Source organism: Stigmatopora argus, chromosome 1 (genome assembly GCF_051989625.1).
Source record: "Stigmatopora argus isolate UIUO_Sarg chromosome 1, RoL_Sarg_1.0, whole genome shotgun sequence".
In the NCBI taxonomy this organism is placed as follows: Eukaryota; Metazoa; Chordata; class Actinopteri; order Syngnathiformes; family Syngnathidae; genus Stigmatopora; species Stigmatopora argus.
Genome location: NC_135387.1, coordinates 23559269 through 23580970, shown reverse-complemented (window position 1 = coordinate 23580970; position 21702 = coordinate 23559269). Strand labels below are relative to the sequence as shown.

Here is a 21702-nt window from a genome sequence, read left to right as displayed (position 1 = left end):
ATTTTTATGTGTCGCAGCTGTAGCTGCAGGAGAGGTTTTATAGCCATAAAATAGTTTTTGTGGGTTGGATTGATTCGTTGAAGGCGCTACAAAAAATGCACGGACCGCCACTGATGTAAAATTTCTCACACGACTTTCCTGGCCCATATTTATGATGTTTCAGGTAGTTTTGTGAACGCGCCATACACTATCAGTTAGATATTGTTTTGTAATTTAATGATAGTTTTTATAGATTTTAGTCAGTGCAAATATTTTTGCCATTTTTAGTTTCCGTCATTTCATTCTTCACGTTAACGATAATAACTGTAATGAGCAGGGGCTCCGTAATTTCATTTTTTGGCGGTGAGTTTTCCAAAACACTTCTCTTATGCTACTTCTACCAATAACTTCAGTGCTTTTTAATCCTCAAATCATTTGTTAACGGTCAATCTTCTTTCCCTTTCAGTAAATCTATTCACCAGTCTTTGTCTCTCCTCATGCTGCTTAGTTTCCCCCCCTCCTTGACACGTGGACTCGGGGAAGGGGGGAGGAGGTTTGAGGAGAAGAGCCAAAACAGAGGGAAATGACAGTTTGTTTGGCCAGGACAGTCTAATACTGAGAGCGTTCTAATCTTGTTCCACTTGGCTGTCTACCTGCAACCTCAAGGCGGATGGATGGTGGAAGCCAGGGAACAGAGGCTGTGGTGGAGAAAATTATTTCATTATGTACAGTATGTGGGCTAAACTGCTGCTTTGACCCAATTCACCATTATAAATCAAATAAACTACCAGGCTATTCTTGACGTAAACCCATTATTATATTTCCATGAATTCTCATCAAACAGTTAAGGACCCAACTACAAATGCTTTCATAGCTTCAGTGCCAGCAATATTGTTAGGATTATTTGTACATAATGTTTATTTTAAGATTGTAATAGGCTGGGGTTGAAGTCACCATGTCATTCTATTGGAAAGGATTCAACATACAGTGGTACCTCTACTTATGAACGTTTCTATATAGGAAATATTCAGGTTACAAAACACATTCATTAGAAAATGTTGTCTCAGGATACAAAATTCAAGATACAAATGGAAAAATCTCCTAAAACTCCTCTGAAACTTCAATTAATTTTTATTTTGAATTTGACATGACACAATTGCTCTCCTATTAGCTCTCAACCAACACCCCCTGGCCTACCAATGGCTACAAGGGCAGTGCATTTCCGTGATGCTTTTTGTGTGCCTTTGATCGCCATTCGTTTTCGTAGAGTTATAACATGGTATTTCATGATTTTGTAAGGTGTACTTAAAGCAACTTTATTCTTTATTTTTTTTATTATGGGTCCCAAGAAAATTACGTTTGTTTGAATTCATCTATAACACATATATAACTTAACATATATTAAGTTGTGTGGTTACGTGTTTTGTTAGTTGCCAAACATTTGCCTCCTTTCTCATCCATCCACAACAACAGAAAATGTTTTCTTATTCATTTTAATAGCTTATTAAATCATTGTAAAAATACATTTTTCACTTTGTGTTTTTCTCACATAAAAAGGATAAAAAGGATTAGTTGGCAGTATTGGGCACCTTGGAATGAATTAGGGCTTTTACATGTAAAATGTGTCAGTACTTATGAAAAATTTGACGTTACAAAACCGCTTCTGGAAACAATTAATTTTGTAAGTAGTACCACTGTATTTGCTGTTGAACTACTTTTGCTGGTGGAGGAGCTCAATGAGATGTGTGATAATGGCACGATATCTTAACGACAGTATATGAGCTAATGTCTGAGAGAGCATAATATTGTTTTCTAGGAGCCTCCTCAAACTGTACTTTGGGTCGTGTTATTGTTGAGGTTCAAGCTTTGATTTGTGTGTGTGTGTGTGTGCACGCTCTCTGTGTTTGAAAGCTACTGTATGGTAATCACAGATGTTGCCTCTGTGATAACAAGGCGTGTTGCCACGTTTCCTTGGTAACCTCAACTCATCCACTTTCTTTGTGTGTGGTTGATAGATTGTTTATATATGCATCCTCTTTACCTGCACTGTGCATTTAATCAGAAAACGTGGTCTGCGTAATTGTTTTTCGCGGAATCTTTTTAACGTTACGCTGCATTTTAGAAGCATATATAGGAATACATGAGCATGTTTGGAAACCCTTGTAATCTTTTGCATGAAAGACAGATAAGCATTATTACCCAATAATATCACTTTCCGGTAAGAGTGTTCCAAATTGTTTAAGGAAATTTAAAAAATTAAAAAAATACCAGCCAATAGTAGTGGTTGGCATTTTGTGGCCTGCACTGAGCTGGCCACCGATTCAGGGTGTTCCCCCCTGGTGCCCATAGTTAGCTGTGAGATGCTCCGGCACCCCCGCAACCCTTGTGAGGATGAGTGGTTTGGAAAATGAATGAATGTTTGTTTGTGAGGCTCTTTAAGATCTATTTGAGCATTTAATTTACTCGCATTAACTGCGTATTATTCATTCAGCTCGCCTGAAAAGAGACATAAGTACTTTTAGAATATTAGAAACACTCAGCTAAACGGTGAATGCAGAATGACTTATTGTACGCGCCTTTTTATGCTGGTAACATACAGAAGAGGATGGTGTCTGGTTCCAGTTGTGTTGTTTATATTGAGCAATAACTGCCATCTCACTGCACGCTCATCAAGCCACGCTCGAGCAACGGCGAGTAAGAAGCGAGATAATGACACGTCATGCTTTGTCATTGATATGGGCCATTGTCACCCAAGTCTCGTGAACCCTTCTGCTTCCTGCCCAAGGCAATTGCCTGCTTTGTCTGCCCCATTGTGACATCACTGCCTGCAAATGGTGGATTCTGATTAATTCCAATGCCTAATTAGGGAGTTCCTGGGAGAAATCGCTTTTGATTTAGATAATCCTGCTCATTTCCTGCCTCAATGGACTATAAATATGTCGAGAACTAATAAAATGATATGAAAGTGCAATGTTCAAATAAGTAGAAAACACCCTCAGATGCTATTAACAGATGTTGCTGCTTCGTTTCATTGTTGACTTCGCTTCTCAACTTCAGACTATGTAAAGTATTATATAGACTTACCATATTTTTTTGAATACTATTACTGCCTCATATGTTATGACGTAAATTCAGGGTTCAGTGTTGATCAAATTAGTTTGCACCCATGTGGTCTGTAGATTTGTAAGTGAACTACAACCAAGTTCTGTTTATCTAGATATTACCTTCATGGGACTTTATGGATATAAATGTAAAATACATTTGTATAGTTGCTTTACATTCAAATGAATGTCAAACTGGATGATAACAAAAGTCTTGACAGTTGAATTGATTAAAAAAACAACAACGAAAAGCCGTTTTCATTAGAATATAAAAAATATAAGATATGACTAGGTGATGTTGGGTCTAAACTTAGACACAATTTACCCTGTGTTGATCGAAAGGGGAAGATAGAACATATTTTAAAGCTTTTTTAGTGAGGGATTCCCCTTTTTTCACCTGAAGGCACACAGACTATGATCGTTCTGTTTTCTTGCATCAGCCGGAACACTTTACCAATAGCTCAGGTTTGATTAAAGCAAAGAACTGAATTACAGAGCTTCTGTACTGGTATATTTTACTTCAAGATGAAAGGAAATTATATGATGCAAAAGTGCCAAAGTGTAGTTTGTTTGGGGATGGCAAAGTGCGGTTCCAGTTTATTTTAATATCACTCTTGCAGTGCATACAGAGACACCTTTATAAGCCAGTGTTCAGCCAACTAGATTTAATAGTGGTGGGAACCAGTGCAGAAATGTGCATTCCACTGCGAAATAGTGCTTTGTATGTGTGTGTGTGTGTGTGCGTGCCTGTGTATGAAAGCGGCAAAGCCATGGCCATGCAAGGTGTTCTAATCCACTCTATAACCTTCACAAACTGTTTTGAATTTTGGGCTGGTTTTATTTTGCTTGCAATCATTTTTCGTTTTATTTCATTCCTTGTTTTCAAGTCAGTAACATCTGCTATGAAAAAAAAAACAGTAGCTGGTGTCCAAAACAGTGCAGTGCATTTTAGAAAAGGGAGGCCAATTGCTTTGATATATTCATTTTTCTGTGGAACAGAAACAATGTGAATATGAGAAGAGAGCAGCATTTTAACTTTTCTTTTCAGGAATTTACATCTGGATCTGATACACATCTTAGAAGGTATTAACTTTTATTTGAATGTGCCCATTTTGTTTCTCAATTGAGCTAAAAGAAATGGAATCCATAACTGAAAAGGTTTACCAGCAGCCCACATGCCCTTAGATGGATTGTTCAACCATTCGATAATGCTTAGACTACGTCTTAGATTTTGGGTTTAGCCAGTGGAACCAGATGAAAACCTGCAAGTTGTTTATTTGTTAAAATGACAGTGAAAGAAGATAAATAATCAATTAGAGCTATCACACATACACAGATCATAGCCATGGCCACTTTTGGGAATTTCTTGAAGAAAAAGCTACCTCTGAATGTTAGAATGGAAAGAACATTAGATTGAATAACACTATTACTGTTATTACTTTGTATTGTATGCAAATTGGTGTAAAGCTCACTGTGCGTGTTTGCCAATTTGGCCTCTGCCAAGTGGCGGAAAGTCGATCTAATTACTCCTGCTCTGAAGCTCATGGTTTTAATTGCAGTCATTGAGTAATGAGGCACAGGTGGAGGGTTGATCATGTGACCACGAAGCAAAGTTTAATTTGACTAATAGTCTAGTTACAAACGAATTGTAAAGCAATTTGTATTTATTCTTCAACATTTGTTTCTATCTAAATAAACTTGCATGAATAGACTGTATTGACCAAAACTCAAGTTATGTAATTTGATCATTTGTTTTGGAAAAAAATAATTTCCTGAATTTTGTTTTTGTTTTTAGTAAACAGAAGTAGTTATAATGTATATATTTTTAGTGCGTACATAGCATATATTCATATGACATTGACAGACATATTAACTATTTGAGTCATAGCTACTCCTATTTAACCTTGTTATGGGTTGGTATGTTCGGTGGTGGTCTAATCCTCGCGTGACCTTCACAACCAATCAGGGTGCAATGCATGCCTGTGGAGGTGTTAGTCCCGTCACTGAGCCCTCTGGCACCATAGTCAACCCCTTCTCAACAACCCTGCACTCCAGATTGCCCCGACTTGTCAACTCCATCCTTTCACTTGGGCGTGATCACATCAAAGACAAATAAGGAGGATTACAGCTTCTGGTGATCTCAAGGTTTCCCAAGAAAGATCCCCTTTTCTCTCTTTCTAACTGTAACACTTTTGCTCCTTTTTGCTGCCCTTCTTTCTTGGGGCCCCAATAATCCTTGTGGTGTCAGGGGGTCAGGGGACCATGTCATGGACTACCTGCCAGGACGCATCACAGAGATCTTGCATGATTGGTTTCAAGACAAAGGCAGATCTCTCACACAACAGCGCATTTACTCCTTCAGCCTGTTCGGATGAGAATCTGGTCAGATTTTGTCCTCAAAGTTATGTGTTTGCTGTGAAATTGGCTAATTTTTATTTGCGTAACCTTTTCTATTTAAGGTCATCTCACAATGTAATTTTTTAAAGACTTTTCAAATCCATCTCAAAATTTGTGAAAAAAACGTATTAAACCTGTTCAATGCTTCAGTATGGAACTTTAGCATCAACTTCGGCGAAGAGTAGAATTTTTGGTTTCATCACTGTCGTCCAGGTGCTGAAGTAGAAAGCAGCCCCAGGTCCAATTTGACTGTTGGCAAAACGTTCTTTTTCTAAAATGTTGTTACATTTATGTTGGTTGCCACATTACACACACCTTCAAAAGATGTCATCTTTTAGCTCTCCAGTTCATGGAATAGTAAACAGAGTATTTTCACTGAGACAGTCCTACTGTAGTTACCCTTTTTGCTCAGTCTGTTTCTGATTATTGAGTCATAAAGTCATGGATGCGATGTTTGGATATTGCCCTGCGTTCCTTTGTGGCCTCTCCATTGATTGAGTATCATTTTTGTGCTCCTGGAAAGGGAGAAGATCACATTTTGCTACTCAATAAATAGTGTATAATCTGATAAAAGTTTTTGTTAACACACAGGAGGAGGGGACGATTGTCTGTGGAAACAGCACTTGTGTTGTCTTTTAGATGGATGGTTGACATATAAATGATTGGAATCATTTATTGTAGAATGCTATTTCCTCATAGCCGTCCTGCCTGATTCTCGATACTTATTCTGAGGTCAATGTACAAGAGTAACCTCCCCTACAACTGTATACCTTTACAGAGTTTAATTTTAGAAAGGGAAAGGAAAACTCTCGAGCAAATGTTTTTATACCTCTACACTTGGGCTGGCATTAACATAGCTGTTGAGACGATTATAATAATTATAATATCCTCACAAAATGTTGGTATAGTCTTTCACTCCTATACAATCATTTGCTGTACTGTACACGTGGAAAAGGCAATTGTATAGCTGAAGGATGTAATCCACAGTGTGTGGTGTAGGATTGTACATGCCTTAAATAGTCACGTAATGCATTCGGTCCATGCTTAAGATAATCGTCTTATGTTTGCTGATAGTATTTGAATGTATGATTTTCATTGGTTTGTTTTGTGGCTTCCTAAACCTCCAATCTTCATTGCGTTGGTCTGACGCCATACTTGAAGGTTGTGGGTTTGAATCTCTGATCCTTTTTGGGGTTTTCTCCCATTCTTTCATTCATTCATTTTCTGAACCGCTTTATCCTCATTAGGGTGGTGGTGGGGGGGGGTGCTGGAGCCTATCCCAGCTGACTCCGGGCCAACTGAATCGGGGCCAGCCGATTGCAGGGCACAACGAGACGGACAACCATGCACACTCACACCCATCCCTTAGGGGCAATTTAGATTGTCCAATCAGCCTACCATGCATGTTTTTGGAATGTGGGAGGAAATCGGAGTACCCGGAGAAAACCCACGCAGGCCCCGGGAGAACATGCAAACTCCACATAGGTGGACCGACCTGGATTTGAACCCAGGACCCCAGAGCCGTGATGCCGACGCGCTTGGGGTTTTCATGTTATCCCAAAAATTTGTTAGGTTTTAACAGGTACAGCAGCTTCCGTCGCACCTTCCCAAATGATGCATGTGAGGTTCACCACAGAATATTGGGTGTGAATGTTAGGATAAAAGTGTTTGTCTGGCAATTCAAAGGCGACCAGCTGAAGGGTGTACTATCCCAAAGTCAACTGAGTTACCTGTGACCAAAATGATAACACTGTACCGTTTTATTTGTTTGTTAACACTTCAACCTTGGTGGAGGACATTGCCCTATTATCACTATTCTGTTAATCAGATTAAAGTCTATAAAATTGTGAAAACAATGGTGAGAACATTGTCAGGTTATTGTCGGCCTTGGAAACTGGGGCACTCACCAATGACTTAATGAATATGACTAAGCATTGTTGAAGATGGATGGGCACAGGTTCTACACATTTTAAAAGTTTAATACCGTATACTTACAAATTGGTACAAATGGCCCTTGCTCTCCAAAAGATTCCAGGCATGTGGTATACATGATGATATATTGTCAGGCAAAATGGTACAAAATTGAGGCAAATTAACATGAAAGTGCAGTAAAATTCGAGCACGAATCAAGTCATTGAATCTCTAATCAGCAGAGTATTTAAAGCTCTCTCAACACAAACAGGACGTAGTGGCAAGCAGGCTCATGGAAAGATTTTGTGATAGTAGGCACTGACAAATGCTGGTGTTGATAGCTTACCTGATAAGAAACATTTCCATGTAATGTGTCTGGGTTTAATTGGCATTTGTATCTTATGGGGGATGACATCATGCTATGCACAAATCCAAATACGGGACAGGTGGGAAAGAGTGATTACCGTTTCACCAACTTGTCAAGACCAATTAAAGAAAAGTTCCTGTTAGATGGGTTATTGCCCTGAAGTCAAAGTCATTAAGGTGGACCTCTGATTGTGCAGACGTTCTAAATGTAGTTTTTAAACGCAGGTTAGTGTAAAAAAATAAATAAATAAATATTTAAAAAATGCAATGTTTTTATTTCTTGATAAATACACCCAGTTGTTATGAATTTGGAAGACCGGGGGTTATTAAAAATGAGCATTAAATACAGTTCAGAACTTGATTACCAATGATTGCAATGTCACCCACACATTGCTACTTTTCTTCTGGCGCTTTAGCAAATGTTTTATTTGACAAAACCTAAAAAAATATAAAATACACATGTCAAAACAATGAGGTTATGCCTGAGTAGTGCCCACTTCCACTCGCAGTTGTTACATCATAATGTTAGTCTTCATTCCATCAGCAGTTGGTGAATTTCGCCCGGCAACCCTGAATCAAACCTACAAAACAAACTCCCACGGGGCAGGGTATGATGCCCAGAGAGAGGTCATTCGTCCCACTGTAGGGGGCGGGGGCTCATTGCAGTGTGTGTGACTGTGTGTTAGTGAGTGTGCACATTTTATTTTTAATTGCCTTTGCACCCCCCGCTGACCTGTCCGTCATAAAGCTGTCTTAATATCTTTACAGGCTGTGATTCTCACAAAGACTTTTGTCACAAGACCCTCTGCTTTTGTCATAGAAAAGGAATCAGCGTCTATCAGGAGAAAAAAAATAGTATTGCAGAAACTCAGTGAAGTACGATGACGCACTGCAAACTCCTCCCTGATGTCATTGCTTTTTATGAGTTTTTGAAAACTGTGTTCTACTCAGTGATTTCAGGAACTCACAAGCGGTACAAAATAAGTGACAGGTTTTTATGACAAAAAAAATCTATCAATATGCACCAAAATTTACATTTCATATTTGTAATTTGATTAGGAAAAACATGCACACAGCACACCTAAAATACGGGAACCGCAATGGCCGATATGGTTTGAGACAAAATTCTTCGTCTTTAGGTCCCATAACTGATGTGGTTAGCTAACAGAGCTAGCTCCAAATAATTCCTTTTGTGGTTTGAAGCTGTGTGTACATGGGAAGCGCAAGCAGCCAAGATTCTGATGGCTCTGAGTCGGTTGGAATGACAAAGCAGCACCAAGCAGCTGAAACTTGATTGGAAAAAACGTGACCTGAAATTGAGACCTTAAAGATAGAATCAATCGGTGTCCCCCGCCTCTGTACTGGAGTCAGCTGGGATAGGCTCCATTACCCCCGTGACCCTAAGTAGGATAAAGCAGTACAGAAAATAAGATGAGATGAGAAGATAGAATCACGCCATGAAATTAGTCGACAAATTACAAAGAAAGCCGCCTGACAGTGTAGTGGTTCATTCGCCAGACTTCAGTGGGGGCCGGCACGGGTTCCATTCCCGGCTGGTGGCGGTATGATTGTCAGTGCGAATGGTTGTCTGTCTCTCTGTGTGCTCTAGGGCTGACTGGCGACCAGTCTAGGGTGTAGTCGGCCTTTCACCTAGAGTCAGCTGTACTTATCACAAGATGCATCTCATATCACATGCTTATTTATTTATATATTTACTCATGTATTTATCTATTAACTTACTTATTACCTATCTATTTATGTCTAAAATGCATTTCCTATTCCTGCATCCTCACCCTCTTGCTACTGTGACAACGAAATTTCCCGAATACGGGATGAATAAAGTTATCCAATCCAATCATTTAGCAACCATGATTTCAGATAAGTTAGAGTAAAACATCTCTGTTAGTGTACATTGCAGTACGTATAGAGATTCATTTGAACTTTGCCAAGTTGCTAGTATAAAGAATGAAAATGCAGCAGGCAGTTACAATGTAAACGTACAGTTGCGTGTAGCTATAACATACACTTCCACACACACGCAAAAACACACTCAAAGGTTCCTGCCCCTTTCCACTCCCCTTCCTCTTTCATCCCACCTTTCCCCTCCTCCTTCTATGGCTCCATCCCTCCCTGCCTCTCCCCACTTGAATTAAGTCCATTATTCCTGCCTGCGCTCCCTCTGAGCACTTCAGCGCCGCTCGGCTCCACGCGTGTCTGTGTGCTTGCGTGTGCGCGTGACCCTCTCACATGTGTATGTTAAGAAGACTTTTGTGTGTTTTTCTAAGTGCAGTTGGAGTGCTGCTGTTCATCAGTGAAAGTCACTGCAGGATTGGGGAGGACTCGTACATTTTTGGGAAACTTATCTGACACAAAATTCATTTAAGACCTTTTTTATTTTTACATCTCTAGATTTACACTGCTTCTTCACCAGATTTAGTTTTGAAGGAAATTACTGGATTTAGTTTTTAAAGGAACTGTGTTCATCCAGCTATTTTGTGGTGCGTGCACAGGAGTTGCTAGAACTTTGCTCTTCACAGACAAGGTGCGCAATGGTGTGGAAAACAGGAGAGCTCGTTTTTTCAGAGGTGGTTTTAACTATGGATTTGCGAGGCTCTGGTGGACACTGAATCCAACCTTGGAAGTACAGAAACCTTCTGGAGGTCGTTTCCTGGAAACAGATGGACAGGTGAGTTTATTCTTACTCTAAGGAGGGAGAATGGAGGGTCCTCCTCAGTTTTGATGAAGCATTTAAGGGATCTCATCTTGAAATTTTGTATGTATTGGTTCCAATCTCAATGTAACTTCAATTCATATTTATAATGATAGATATACTGATGCTCCTGGACTCATTATTATCTTTTTTTCCTCACTAAAATTACTTGAGCATGGTCAAGTATGAGGCAGTTTGCCTATTTTGAGTAACCCCTGTTCCGTTCAAGACGGGATGAGATGTTGAAGTGTGTCTGTTGGTCTGATTTTGTCCATTCATGAAGGCAAACCTTACTGATGATGGACCTTGAGAGTTGAAAGTTTTCTCAACCACAAAGCTTTTCCACACCAAGCACATTGTTATGGCAGGCTGGAACCGAAAACTCCAAACTTTTCACCCAATGAGAGAAAGCAGGCTATTGTCCAAAATGCTCTGCTGAAATGAATATATATCAGGGGCAATCAGACCTTGAATCTCAATTCATGAATAAATGTATGGATGTGTATAAGAGAAGTGGTGCATTTCTACATCAGGTCTTTAGTAGTAGTACATTTATTTTAACATGCTACAAAGGCATATTTTCAGTGGTAAACATACACCAGTGTACTTTATGTTGAAATAGTATGTGTGCAAATAATGTTTAATGTATACTTATTTGGAGCTAGAGAAAAAAATGTATTCATTCCAGATACAAACCAAGTCAAATGCTGCTTAGTCATAGGGCAGACACATCTGTTCCTGGGAAAATGATAATAGATTATGTAATCCAATTTGGCATTGATGCATTTGGTCAGGAGACCTCCAAACAACAAGTATAGCTAAGCAGCCATACACAAAGTAACTACAAGTCAAGAAGATATGTCTTTGCGGGATTCAAGCCGAGGAGGAAAAAGGAGAAAGTGAGACGTTCGGAGGCAATAAGCCCGGTGCTTCTTAAAGAGCCACTGAGGAGAACATTAGCGTGTCCAGCTACTTGCTGGTAAAGAGCCATCTGGATGAGAACACTTTATGGAAACCTTCCCGGTCTACAATCCAGACCCTTGGATTTGTTCGCTGAAGTGCAAATTTGCCTGGCATCTTAACCAATGCTGACACTGATAACATAGCAGGTGCAAATGCAGAAGCAGATTTGACACGTTATCGCTAAAGTAAACGAATCATTGTAATTTATTGCAAAATCTTAAACAAGATAAAAGCCCGCCCAGATTGAGAGCCCAAGCTTTGTAAAGCGTCTCAAAGCATTTTATCATGTAATATCGTTTTCTCATCGCCCTCACCAGCATTTTTCTCTTGATTAATAGCCTTGTTTTTGATCAAAACTGATATCACAACAGTGGAAGCACTTACCCTAATTTTTTTTTAAAGACAAATGAATGAAGTAGTGGGACTGTACAGTACAGTAAACCAGACTGAAGGTGCTCTTGCATGTCCTCTAGTGGCCACAAAAAGCCCTAAACAGGTGGCTTCTACACCCCTAGAACACTTATGTATTACTATTAGGCTTTTTAGGGTTGCTTTTGAAACATAAACAAACAATCGTTCATGCTGACCTTCTCAAATATAGACAATTTAGTCTTTATTTAACCAACCGTATACATTTAGTGAGTGTGGGAAGTCAGAATACCTGGAGAAAACCCACATAGGTACGGCGGAGAGTCAAACTCGAAACTTGCGAATGTCACAATTCTCCTGTCGTGCTAATAATAATAATAACGGACACTTGTTTGTTCCTTCATAGTTTTTCTTATAGTTTTATACCATCGCAGTTAGGAGACATCCAGTTAAGTTGACCCTTTTTTTCTGACATTCAACACAAGAAGGCCATAGGACTTGTTGCGTAGCAGGCTGGGAAACTCGTGTTCTCCCAAAAGGCCAAACAATTGGCTCTTTTTTTTCCCCAGTCACCTTTTGTCTCACTTCTTTTCCTCTCCGTCTTTCCCTCCCATGACATGCTGGTAGCCTGCAGGGATAAAAGAGGATCGACGTCAAAACCTTTAATGTGTCCGAACGCTTAAAGGACCATCGTGTTTTACTTTAATCTCTTTATCTTTCAGTTTCACGACAAAGTGTCCTTTGTATCCTCCCAGTACCCTTGTCAAGAGGATCTCTTTTAATAATGCTATACAGATGTTTTGCCACATTAGTTTTTTCTCCAATAGATTGTCTGAACAAACCAGGCCTTCCTTTTCAATGTTGCAAAGAGTAGCGCAAAGACCAATGGATACCTTCCATTTTGCTGTATTTTAATGAGCATTGCCATTTTACAATAATTTATTAAATGTTATACTACTGCTATAAACCACCTTAGTACTAACACAAATATGAGAAGCACCAGCCCGACAAGAAATGATTATTTGTTGGTATCAAAATCTGAATAGTGCATTCATTTTCCATTTACCGTATTTTCCGCACTATGAAGTGCGCGCAAAAGACGTCAATTGTCTCAAAATCTGACAGTGCACCTTGTATAGGATCCCTAGTGGTTCGTCATGGTATGGCATTTGCTTTAGTGCAGCTCCATCTAGTACAGGGTTGTCAAACTCTTTTTTTGTCATGGGTCACGATGTACTTTCGATTTTATCCGGAGGGCCATTATGTCTTCCAACGAGGCTGCAAAAATTAATCCATTAATGAATTGACAGCTTTTCCGTTTTTTCACATTCAAATAGTACAAATCTGCAATTATTGATTTAAAAAGGGCAAACAGGAAATATTCTCTATACATCTATAATCTTCATTTGAATTGAATCATAAAACAGAAAGTCGGCACTCATCATTTACTTTCTCGGGCCGCACAAGATGATGCGGCGGGCCAGATTTAGACCCCGGGCCACCACTTTGACACCTGGGTTCTAGTAGATGCACAACATAACCCCCCTATCCACTACTTCTACTACGTCCTGTGAACAGTTTTAAAATAGGTCATCAATTGAAGGAGCGTCTTATACTCCGGTGCATCTTATAGTGCGGAAAATGCGGTAGCTTATCCTCTCAATGGTCGTGGGGTTGTGGAGTCTATTCCAGCACATGACAAGTCTAATGGAATGTTATTATCAGTAATAAAAAAGGCAAAATACATTAACTGAAATCATCTTTTACACACAAAACCATTTATATTCTTCTATGCTGCTTACATGGTTGTTTCCAGTTGGCAAAGGATGTGCGAAGAAGGACATTTCTACCACAAAAATGAGTATATTTAGATTAAATCCTGATTCCTTTTATCGGTCAATCATCGGGTTCCTCGCAAACATCCTTGTGCTTTTCCGTAAAACTCGTTTCTTCTCATTTCAAAACTAAGTAGTTAGAGGGCTGCAGGTGAAAAGTTAATAGTCATTCATTCATTATGTTGTACACTCTAACCTCACTCTGTAAAGCCTGTCACACCCCTAAGGCTGGCCCTGCTTTGTCTACCCAGTGTTATTTAGGATTTTTTTTGTTTTTTGTGATAGGACGCCCTGTCCCCCACCTTCTCTCCAGAATCTGGCCTTCTCACTTTCTTTCTTTTTTTTCATTTTCAATCCAGTCCCTCTTGGCATGCTGCTGCTGTCTCTATTGGAGCTGCACTGAATAAAAGTGTCAGCAGCCCCAGTGGGTTTTTCTTTTTTATTAAGATGCATTATGGAGCTTGCAGAGAGTTGGTGCAATTGTCAGCGAGAGAGTGTGCACAGCTAAGTGCTGAGTGAGAAGATGTGCGTGTGAGTTCAGAGTAGACTCACAATGTACACACAAACACACAATGAGACTTGTCGCTCTTTTAATAACAGCCGACAGTAGAGTCAGGCTCACGGGGACCATGAATGTGCAAATACTATATATCACTATGTTTTGTGTATTTGCAACTCCACACAAATCCCCCAGTGGACACGCATACCCAGAAAACGTACCTTAGAAGTCACACCTCATGAATATACAGAATTTGCTCAGTATTATCATTTCCTTTACAATGGCAAGTGACCAATTAATGCTTTTTTCTGCAAACACTATCCTAGTAAATGACATGCAAACTAAGCGACAAAATTCCAGTGTCAAAAAAATGACACAACACTTCTTTTGTTCACTTTAAGTGCACTGCACACTGCACAGGAAGTCAAGATGTGTGCTGTTACAACATTCTGCTTGTGCACCTTTGTCCATTCACGTGTGTGGGGTGTGTGCGTGTGTATGTATATATATATATATGTATATATATATATATATATATATATATATATATATATATATATATATATATATATATATATATATATATATATATATATATATATATATATATATATATATACATACATACATATACATGCTGCTAGGTATGGGAGTTTTATGTTCCTGTCCTGTTGTGTGGGAGAGACCAGGGAGCTGTGTTAGCTTATAAAAGCCTACTTGTCTCTGTGTGACTCAATAGCTTCATTATTCATAAAAGTTCATGCTCGCAGTCTCCTTGTGTATGCAATATATGCATGTATAAAAGTTTGCATGAAGGGATGTCAGTACAGTATTGCAGGAAATTCTTGGGCTCGCCGCTGGCTTTGTTGTTGAAACGACATTCCGGTAAGCCCATTTGTTCCTCAAATTACATGAAGAGCATCTGTGGTATTAACCACTATATGAGATAATATTGTATGTATGTAGAATTGTTGATTCGCACACTAAACACATTTTGAGTGTGTGTTCATTTGTCGAAAGCTTTTTGCTTGGAATTGGCTCAAAAATGTGGCAAAGTAGAAAAGGCCTGTTACAGATATATGTATTAGTTTCTTCATTTTTCATTTTGCCATGGCCGTTGTTCAGGATAATTTAGAAATGATTGGAACCATGCGTGCCCAAGCACAATTACAATAAAGCTGTAAGAAAGACAGATGTGGGTTCATTTTTTTCTTTGTTTTGCTTCTGGTGCGTAACCATTCCATTGCTTTATTTTGTGGATTAAGACCAATTTGACCAGGGACGTTATGCCAGTCGGAAATAAATTGGAGTGAATTGATGTTCCATAGTGGCATTTCTATCAGAAACATTCCTGGATTTACTCAAGTTTGGAAATATCGCCATACTAATGTAAAGAACAATGGAACAGGTGAATTCAAGGTAAAATGAGGCTGAAGTAATCAGAGTAAATAGCATATCATTAATAACAGAAGCCAACAGTGTAAACCGTGACTATCACTGTTAGTAAGTGACATGTAATGTGATGAATGCAAGTCTTTCTCTTGAAAGACAGGATTGTGTACAGGACTATGTGTGCCCAGCCCCTACAAAAGAACAGTTATTTTCCGTATTACTCCCTGTTTTGTCAACAACACATCTATTGAACACAACAACAGGACCATTAGCTACCAATTATGCCAAAAACAAACAGGAAAAACATGGCAAGATTATGATAAGAAATTAATCAATGATTATCAAAGGCTACGCTAAAAGTTTTTTCCTAGTGGTCTTTTTTTTGTATGAAGTTTGATGCTTGTCATTTTGTTAATTCTTCTTTGGACGTCAGATGAGGGGGATTCCAAAATGTGAACATTTCTCATGTGATGTGATATAAGACAGCAAAGTCAAGGAAGTATTTAAGCTTTTCCAAATCATTATTAAATCCATATATATTGCGTACCTCTGGCTCGCAACAAAGACAATTTTTTTCTCCCGTCTTCTCGCTGTCCCGATTGCTGTCTTTCGTCCGAACTATGTCCAAATACTCATGTCTACTTCAAACGCGTGTGTTGGTGCGAGTGCGTGGAGCCAAAATAGAAAATCTGTCGCTGTCCATCTCTGAATCTTGCCTCTCTTCTTTTATTTTTAGATCTGGATCTGGTCCATGCGTGCCATTTTTATCCCGTCTTGGAGGTGAGAGGTGAAGTCGTTTGTGGAGTTGCCAAGAAAAGTCTTCTACGCAAAGACACCAAGTCCAAAAGAACGCAGCTACCGTGGCCCGATAAGGCTAAACTCAGAACCGAGCCGAGCCATCGACTCCATCTGAAGTGAGGAGCAGAAGCGTATCCACATCCAAGCTCATTTATCCACATTGTGGACTTTGAAAGGAACCCAGTTTGCCAAAATGATGACCATGGTGATGATGATGGCGGCCATGATGGTCACCTGCAGCTCTCTGTTCCTTTTGGGATTGGCTGCCGCTCACGCGTCCTCTTCCGCCGTTGTGCCTCGATCGTCTTCCTCCTCCTCTTCTTCCTCGCCACGTATGAAGCTCTCCTATAAAGGTAAGGCAAGAAGATTTAAGAGGAAGTAAATAAGTCTTGCAAAGTCATGTCTTGAGAGCACAATTTGTTTTTGCAAGATACAGAGTAGCCGTAAATTTTTAAGGCTCTCAAGTTTCATCTTATGGCGCAAGTGATACCAAGTGACACCATGTGATCTTTTCTTTCACTGTCAAGTATTCGCTCAACACCCATAGCGATGAAGAACACGATGCTCATCTTCCCGAACTCCTGCGTGGGATGAAATCATGACAAGGAGATAAACAACATTTGGTTGGCTAATACCACGAGGCCGAGACCCTTTCTTAAAAACTCAAAACAGACAAGCAAAATATAATGTTATTTTGGTTATTTGGTGACATAAAAGGAGTGTTTTGAAGCTACAACATGCAATGAGGTTTCAAAGTGGAGTGTTGTGTCACTATGCTGATTTGTGGAATTCCTTCTCATCTCAGGCCCATTTTGGAAGATTGTAGCATTTCAGTAGTAGTTCTGGGGTCGAAAATTCAAACCCAGGTCGTTCCTGGGTTGGGGAGTTTACATGTCCCCCCCCGGGCTTGCGTGGGTTTTCTCCGGGCACTCCGCTTTCCTCCCACATTCCAAAGACATGCATGGTAGGCTGGTTGAACACACTAAATTGCCCCTTTGTATGAGTATGAGCGTGAATGGTTGTCGGTCTCCTTGTGCCCTGTGATTGGCTGGCAACAATTCCGGGTGTCACCCTTCGAGAGCCCATAGTTGGCAAGGATAGCCTCAAGCACTCCCCACGACCCTTGTGAAGATAAGCGTTTCGAAAAATCAATGAATGAATATTCACTGGTTGTGTTGAAGTTTTTGGCAGTTCATTCATTCATTTTCAACATCAAGGGTTACTAGAGCCTATCCCGTATCCCGGCAGAATTTGGTTGAACTACACCCTAAACTGGTCAGCAACCGGTCGTAGGGCACACACAGAGACAGACAATGATTTGCAGTCGCTTTTTAAATTTGTTATAACTAATCTTTGACACTTTTGGCTTCTACCAAACAAGTTCCGAATAACGGCATTATTCATTACGAGAAGGTAAATATGGCTTGCCGTTAGATTAGCATCGTTTAGTCTCTCTCATCTCATTTTCTGAACCGCTTTATCCTCATTAGGGTCACAGGGGGTGCTGGAGCCTATCCCAGCTGACTCCGGGCCAAAGGCGGGGGACACCCTGAATCAGCAGGGCATAAGGAGACAGACAACCATGCACACTCACCCCCATACCTAGGGATAATTTAGGGTGTCCAATCAGCCTACCATGCATGTTTTTTGAATGTGGGAGGAAACCAGAGCACCCGGAGGAAACCCACACAGGCCCGGGGAGAACATGCCAACTCCACATAGATGGATGTGACCTGGATTTAAACCCAGGACCCCAGAGCTGTGAGGCCGATGCACTAACCACTTGCGCCACTGGGCCGCCCGCCGTTTAGTCTTTTGCCTGCATTAGCTGGCCTCCAATTCAGGGTATCCCTGTTGAGTAGTTGGTTTTGGATAGGCACCAGCACCCCCCGTGTCCCTTATAAGGATAAGTGGTTTGGAAAATGAATGAATGAATGAATAATCTTTTACTTGCTAAACTCACCAAACCATACCTTCAACAAGTTGTTGTTGGATGAAAAGTCACAAAACAACATGTAAGGCTACCGCTGAAACCACGAGTGTTCTAGGATGATCAAGAGTCTAGCCTCGGGTCGCAGCTAAAATAAATGTCAATTCCTATGGTAATCTTATCTATCCTAACACATGATTTGAAGCCCTACATTATTTACCCGTATCTCGGGATTTGTTTTGCAGTTAGCCTCAACATGAGGTCGTTTGATTAGAGCTTGCATTTTATACGTTTAAAAAAAGTATAGCTTGTGGACTTTCTGTTGTTGGGTTTGTGTTTTTGACAGCAATGTTCATTGATTATATTTTTTTGACACTACAAAACAAAGAAGTGAATTTTCCACTGTATCAGCATTGTGGCAAAATCAGTATAGTAGAGCAGGGGTGTCCAAACTGAAGCCCGCTGCCCAATTTTTAGGAAATGAAGTAATTTTTTGCTTGACTTGAATAATTGATTTGTTCTGCAAAGTTTCACTAGAGAAAATATAAAAGTATATGTATATATATACTCTTAAAATAGTGGCATTTTCCCCTTGTTGCCACCCATTGCCAGCAAGTAATAGCCATCTAGAGCTTTAACAGTCTTCAACACGTGATATCATAATAATAAATAAAAACTTGAAATGTCCATTGTTTTTATTGGAAAAAGGAAAAAGCATGGAAGTTTGTCCTAATGTACAACATCCCTTCATGACAGGCGAAGGATATTGTCCGTTACTTCATCTCTGTCCCACTAACTGACTATCACACTTTTGCCAACTTCCCCTCCCAGGGACCCACCGTAAATCTGGTTAGGCGACCCACCTGCGACTTCAGAGTGCTCTCAAGCCAGCTGCATTCCTGCTTTCTTCCTCGCAGTATCAATCACTCCCTGCAAACTCCAAAGAGGAAACTTATTTATATCAGGGACCAAAAAGCTACTTAACAACAGTTGGCTCAGTCCAATTTTCTAACCGAGGTATCTTCTTTAACGTCAAGCAGAACATTGCGCTGGCAGATACGCTTGTACGAAAGGTTGTCTTTAATCCAAAAATTCATTCATTCATTCATTTTCGGTAGCTTTTTCCTCACATGTGTCATGGGGTGCTGGAGCCTATCCCAACTGACTTCGGGCCAGAGGCAGGGGACACCCTGAATTGGTTACCAGTCAATCGCAGGGCACGAGGAGACAAACAACCATTCAGGTTCACAATCGTAGCTAGCGACTAATTAGCTTAGCATACATGTTTTTGGGATGTGGGATGAAACCGGAGTGCCCGAAGAAAACCCACACAAGCTCGGGCAGAACATGCAAACGCCATACAGTGAGGAGCCACCTGGGATTGAACCCAGAACTGTGAGGATGGCCCGCTAACCACTCGCCCGCCGGGCGTATTTTTTGTTGAAAATCTAACAAATCGTGCCATTTCTGAATACATTTTCTGGGTTCCGCCTTGCTTGGACTTGACTCTCAAATGTCTTAGCCTTTTATAAAAGCTAGTTTAGGTGCGTTCTCAGTTCACTCGGGACCGAAATAGGAAGGAAACTATTAAACATTGTTTTTTCCTTGCGAGTTGTAATTACTCGAACATTTCTGTTGTCAGATTTGCAGCAGTTTAATGGCGTGAGGCGGTTTGAGATGGAGCGTTCCTGCTGTTTCAGCGCTCTGCTGCTTGATGAAGAGAGGGGCCGACTCTTTGTCGGGGCCAAGAACTTCCTCTTGTCACTCTCACTGGAAAACATTGGCAAACAGGAGCACAAGGTTGGTCGTGCCACTTCATTTGTTACGTTACTTCATTTAAGCCTCTACCCATATATTGTGCAAGTAACTTTTTTGACATTTAAAAAAACTTCATACTAGTATTAGCAATTATTATTATTATTATGTGATTTTTTAAACGATGAATTTCTCTATGTTTTTAGATAATTATGAATACAGTTAGAAATCAATAGAATGCTATTAAAAATAAATTTAAAATTACAGTGTTATTAAAAGCAAAATTAATCGAATTAAAATGAATACAAATAAAAATATACTGTTTTTTTCATAGTATTTAACTCATTGCATATCATTGACGGCAATAGACGTCAACTTCATTTTAACTGAAAGGGCATCATTTTCATACCTGTCAACCTCTGCCGATAACTGCCCTTATAAATGATTATGATTCCCCTTACAAACCCCCAAAAAACCTTACAAACACCGTACGAGTCGTACGGTGTTTGTAAGTTTTTTTGGGGGTTTGTAAGGGGAATCATAATCATTTATAAGGGCAGTTATCGGCAGAGGTTGAGAGGTATGTATTTTGGATGAAAAGGCTACAGAATTTTTTTTTTTTAATGATGTTGTGGAATCAGCAATGATTATCCATGTGGGTGTTTCATATTACCATTTATTGACTGTCTAATTATCATCATTATTATTTGATATTCATTTCAAAGATAACACTAAATTAAAAATGACCATCTTCACTGTTGGGTTACAGATTCATTGGCCTGCTCCTGTTGAGTGGAGAGAGGAATGTAACTGGGCTGGCAAAGATATCACAGTAAGTCTCTCTACATTGCTTTACTACTGTATATTTTAACACTTGCCATTTCAACATTTTTGTTGTTGTCATTTTTAAAGGTCATGAAAGTCTAAAAACCTAAAAATGACTCTGTTCAACATTAAAGGAAAGGCTTAACAAGCAGCTGTGTCAGGTTGTTTATATTAGCCGAGGCCGTCGGCACCACACTTAGATCCTGATTAGACTTTAACGATTTTTAAATGAGTCAGATATGCATGTTCACAAAAAAAGTGAGAGTATTGCGAAACGAGACATTGTTCAGGCCTGAAAAAAAACTAACAGACTGGATCGAATCTTACTCTCAGTCGATCTACTAATAGTACCTTAGCGATCGAATGGTCGATCACGATCAACATAATGAGCGCTCCCTGCCTAGATTATATACTGTATTTATATACGGAAACATTTGTCAGTATGTCTTCTTCATACATATGTGTTTGCCCATGTGCAAGCTGCACAAAGCTTCTATCGGCATGATTATACTGCCATAGCTGATACAATGAGCTCCATTCATTGACTACAGACTTCCACTTTGACCTTGACCAGAGTCTGTGTGTAAGTGTGCATGGGTATGTTTGTAATATTCAATGATTAATAAGACCTGCTTTCTGTTTTTCGTGGCTGTTATATTTTTAAAGTCAGTATTAGAAATGAGGTATTGATTTTTTTTCAGGCTTTTGCTTTGGTAGCCACATGTTAAGAACGAACTTAACTGACTTCACCTTGTTGACCCCAATTAGTGGACTGTGTGCTCTCTCTTTTGGAAGAGGTTGACCCCCCCACCTCATGACACCCGTTTGGGGTCTGCCCAGCCCAGTCAATTCGTCCACCCTCAATGTCTCAC

General features: G+C 39.8%; 1 protein-coding gene across 4 annotated transcripts in view; it reads left to right on the top strand.

Moving 5' to 3' along the window:
* sema3b (sema domain, immunoglobulin domain (Ig), short basic domain, secreted, (semaphorin) 3B) overlaps positions 1–21702 on the top strand; it is a 108290-nt gene that overhangs the window by 69406 nt on the left and 17182 nt on the right. The window contains exons 1-5 of one of the 4 annotated variants that reach the window (XM_077609973.1): positions 5125–5225; positions 10292–10440; positions 16259–16673; positions 19893–20050; positions 20775–20837. In XM_077609973.1, coding sequence (XP_077466099.1) covers positions 16514–16673; positions 19893–20050; positions 20775–20837 — 381 coding nt within the window. In that variant the 5' untranslated portion in view covers positions 5125–5225; positions 10292–10440; positions 16259–16513. Of the gene's footprint in view, positions 1–5124; positions 5226–9912; positions 10441–14929; positions 15550–16258; positions 16674–19892; positions 20051–20774; positions 20838–21702 lie in introns of those variants that run through there. The other 3 variants (XM_077609966.1, XM_077609988.1, XM_077609979.1) reach the window with 3 other exon arrangements.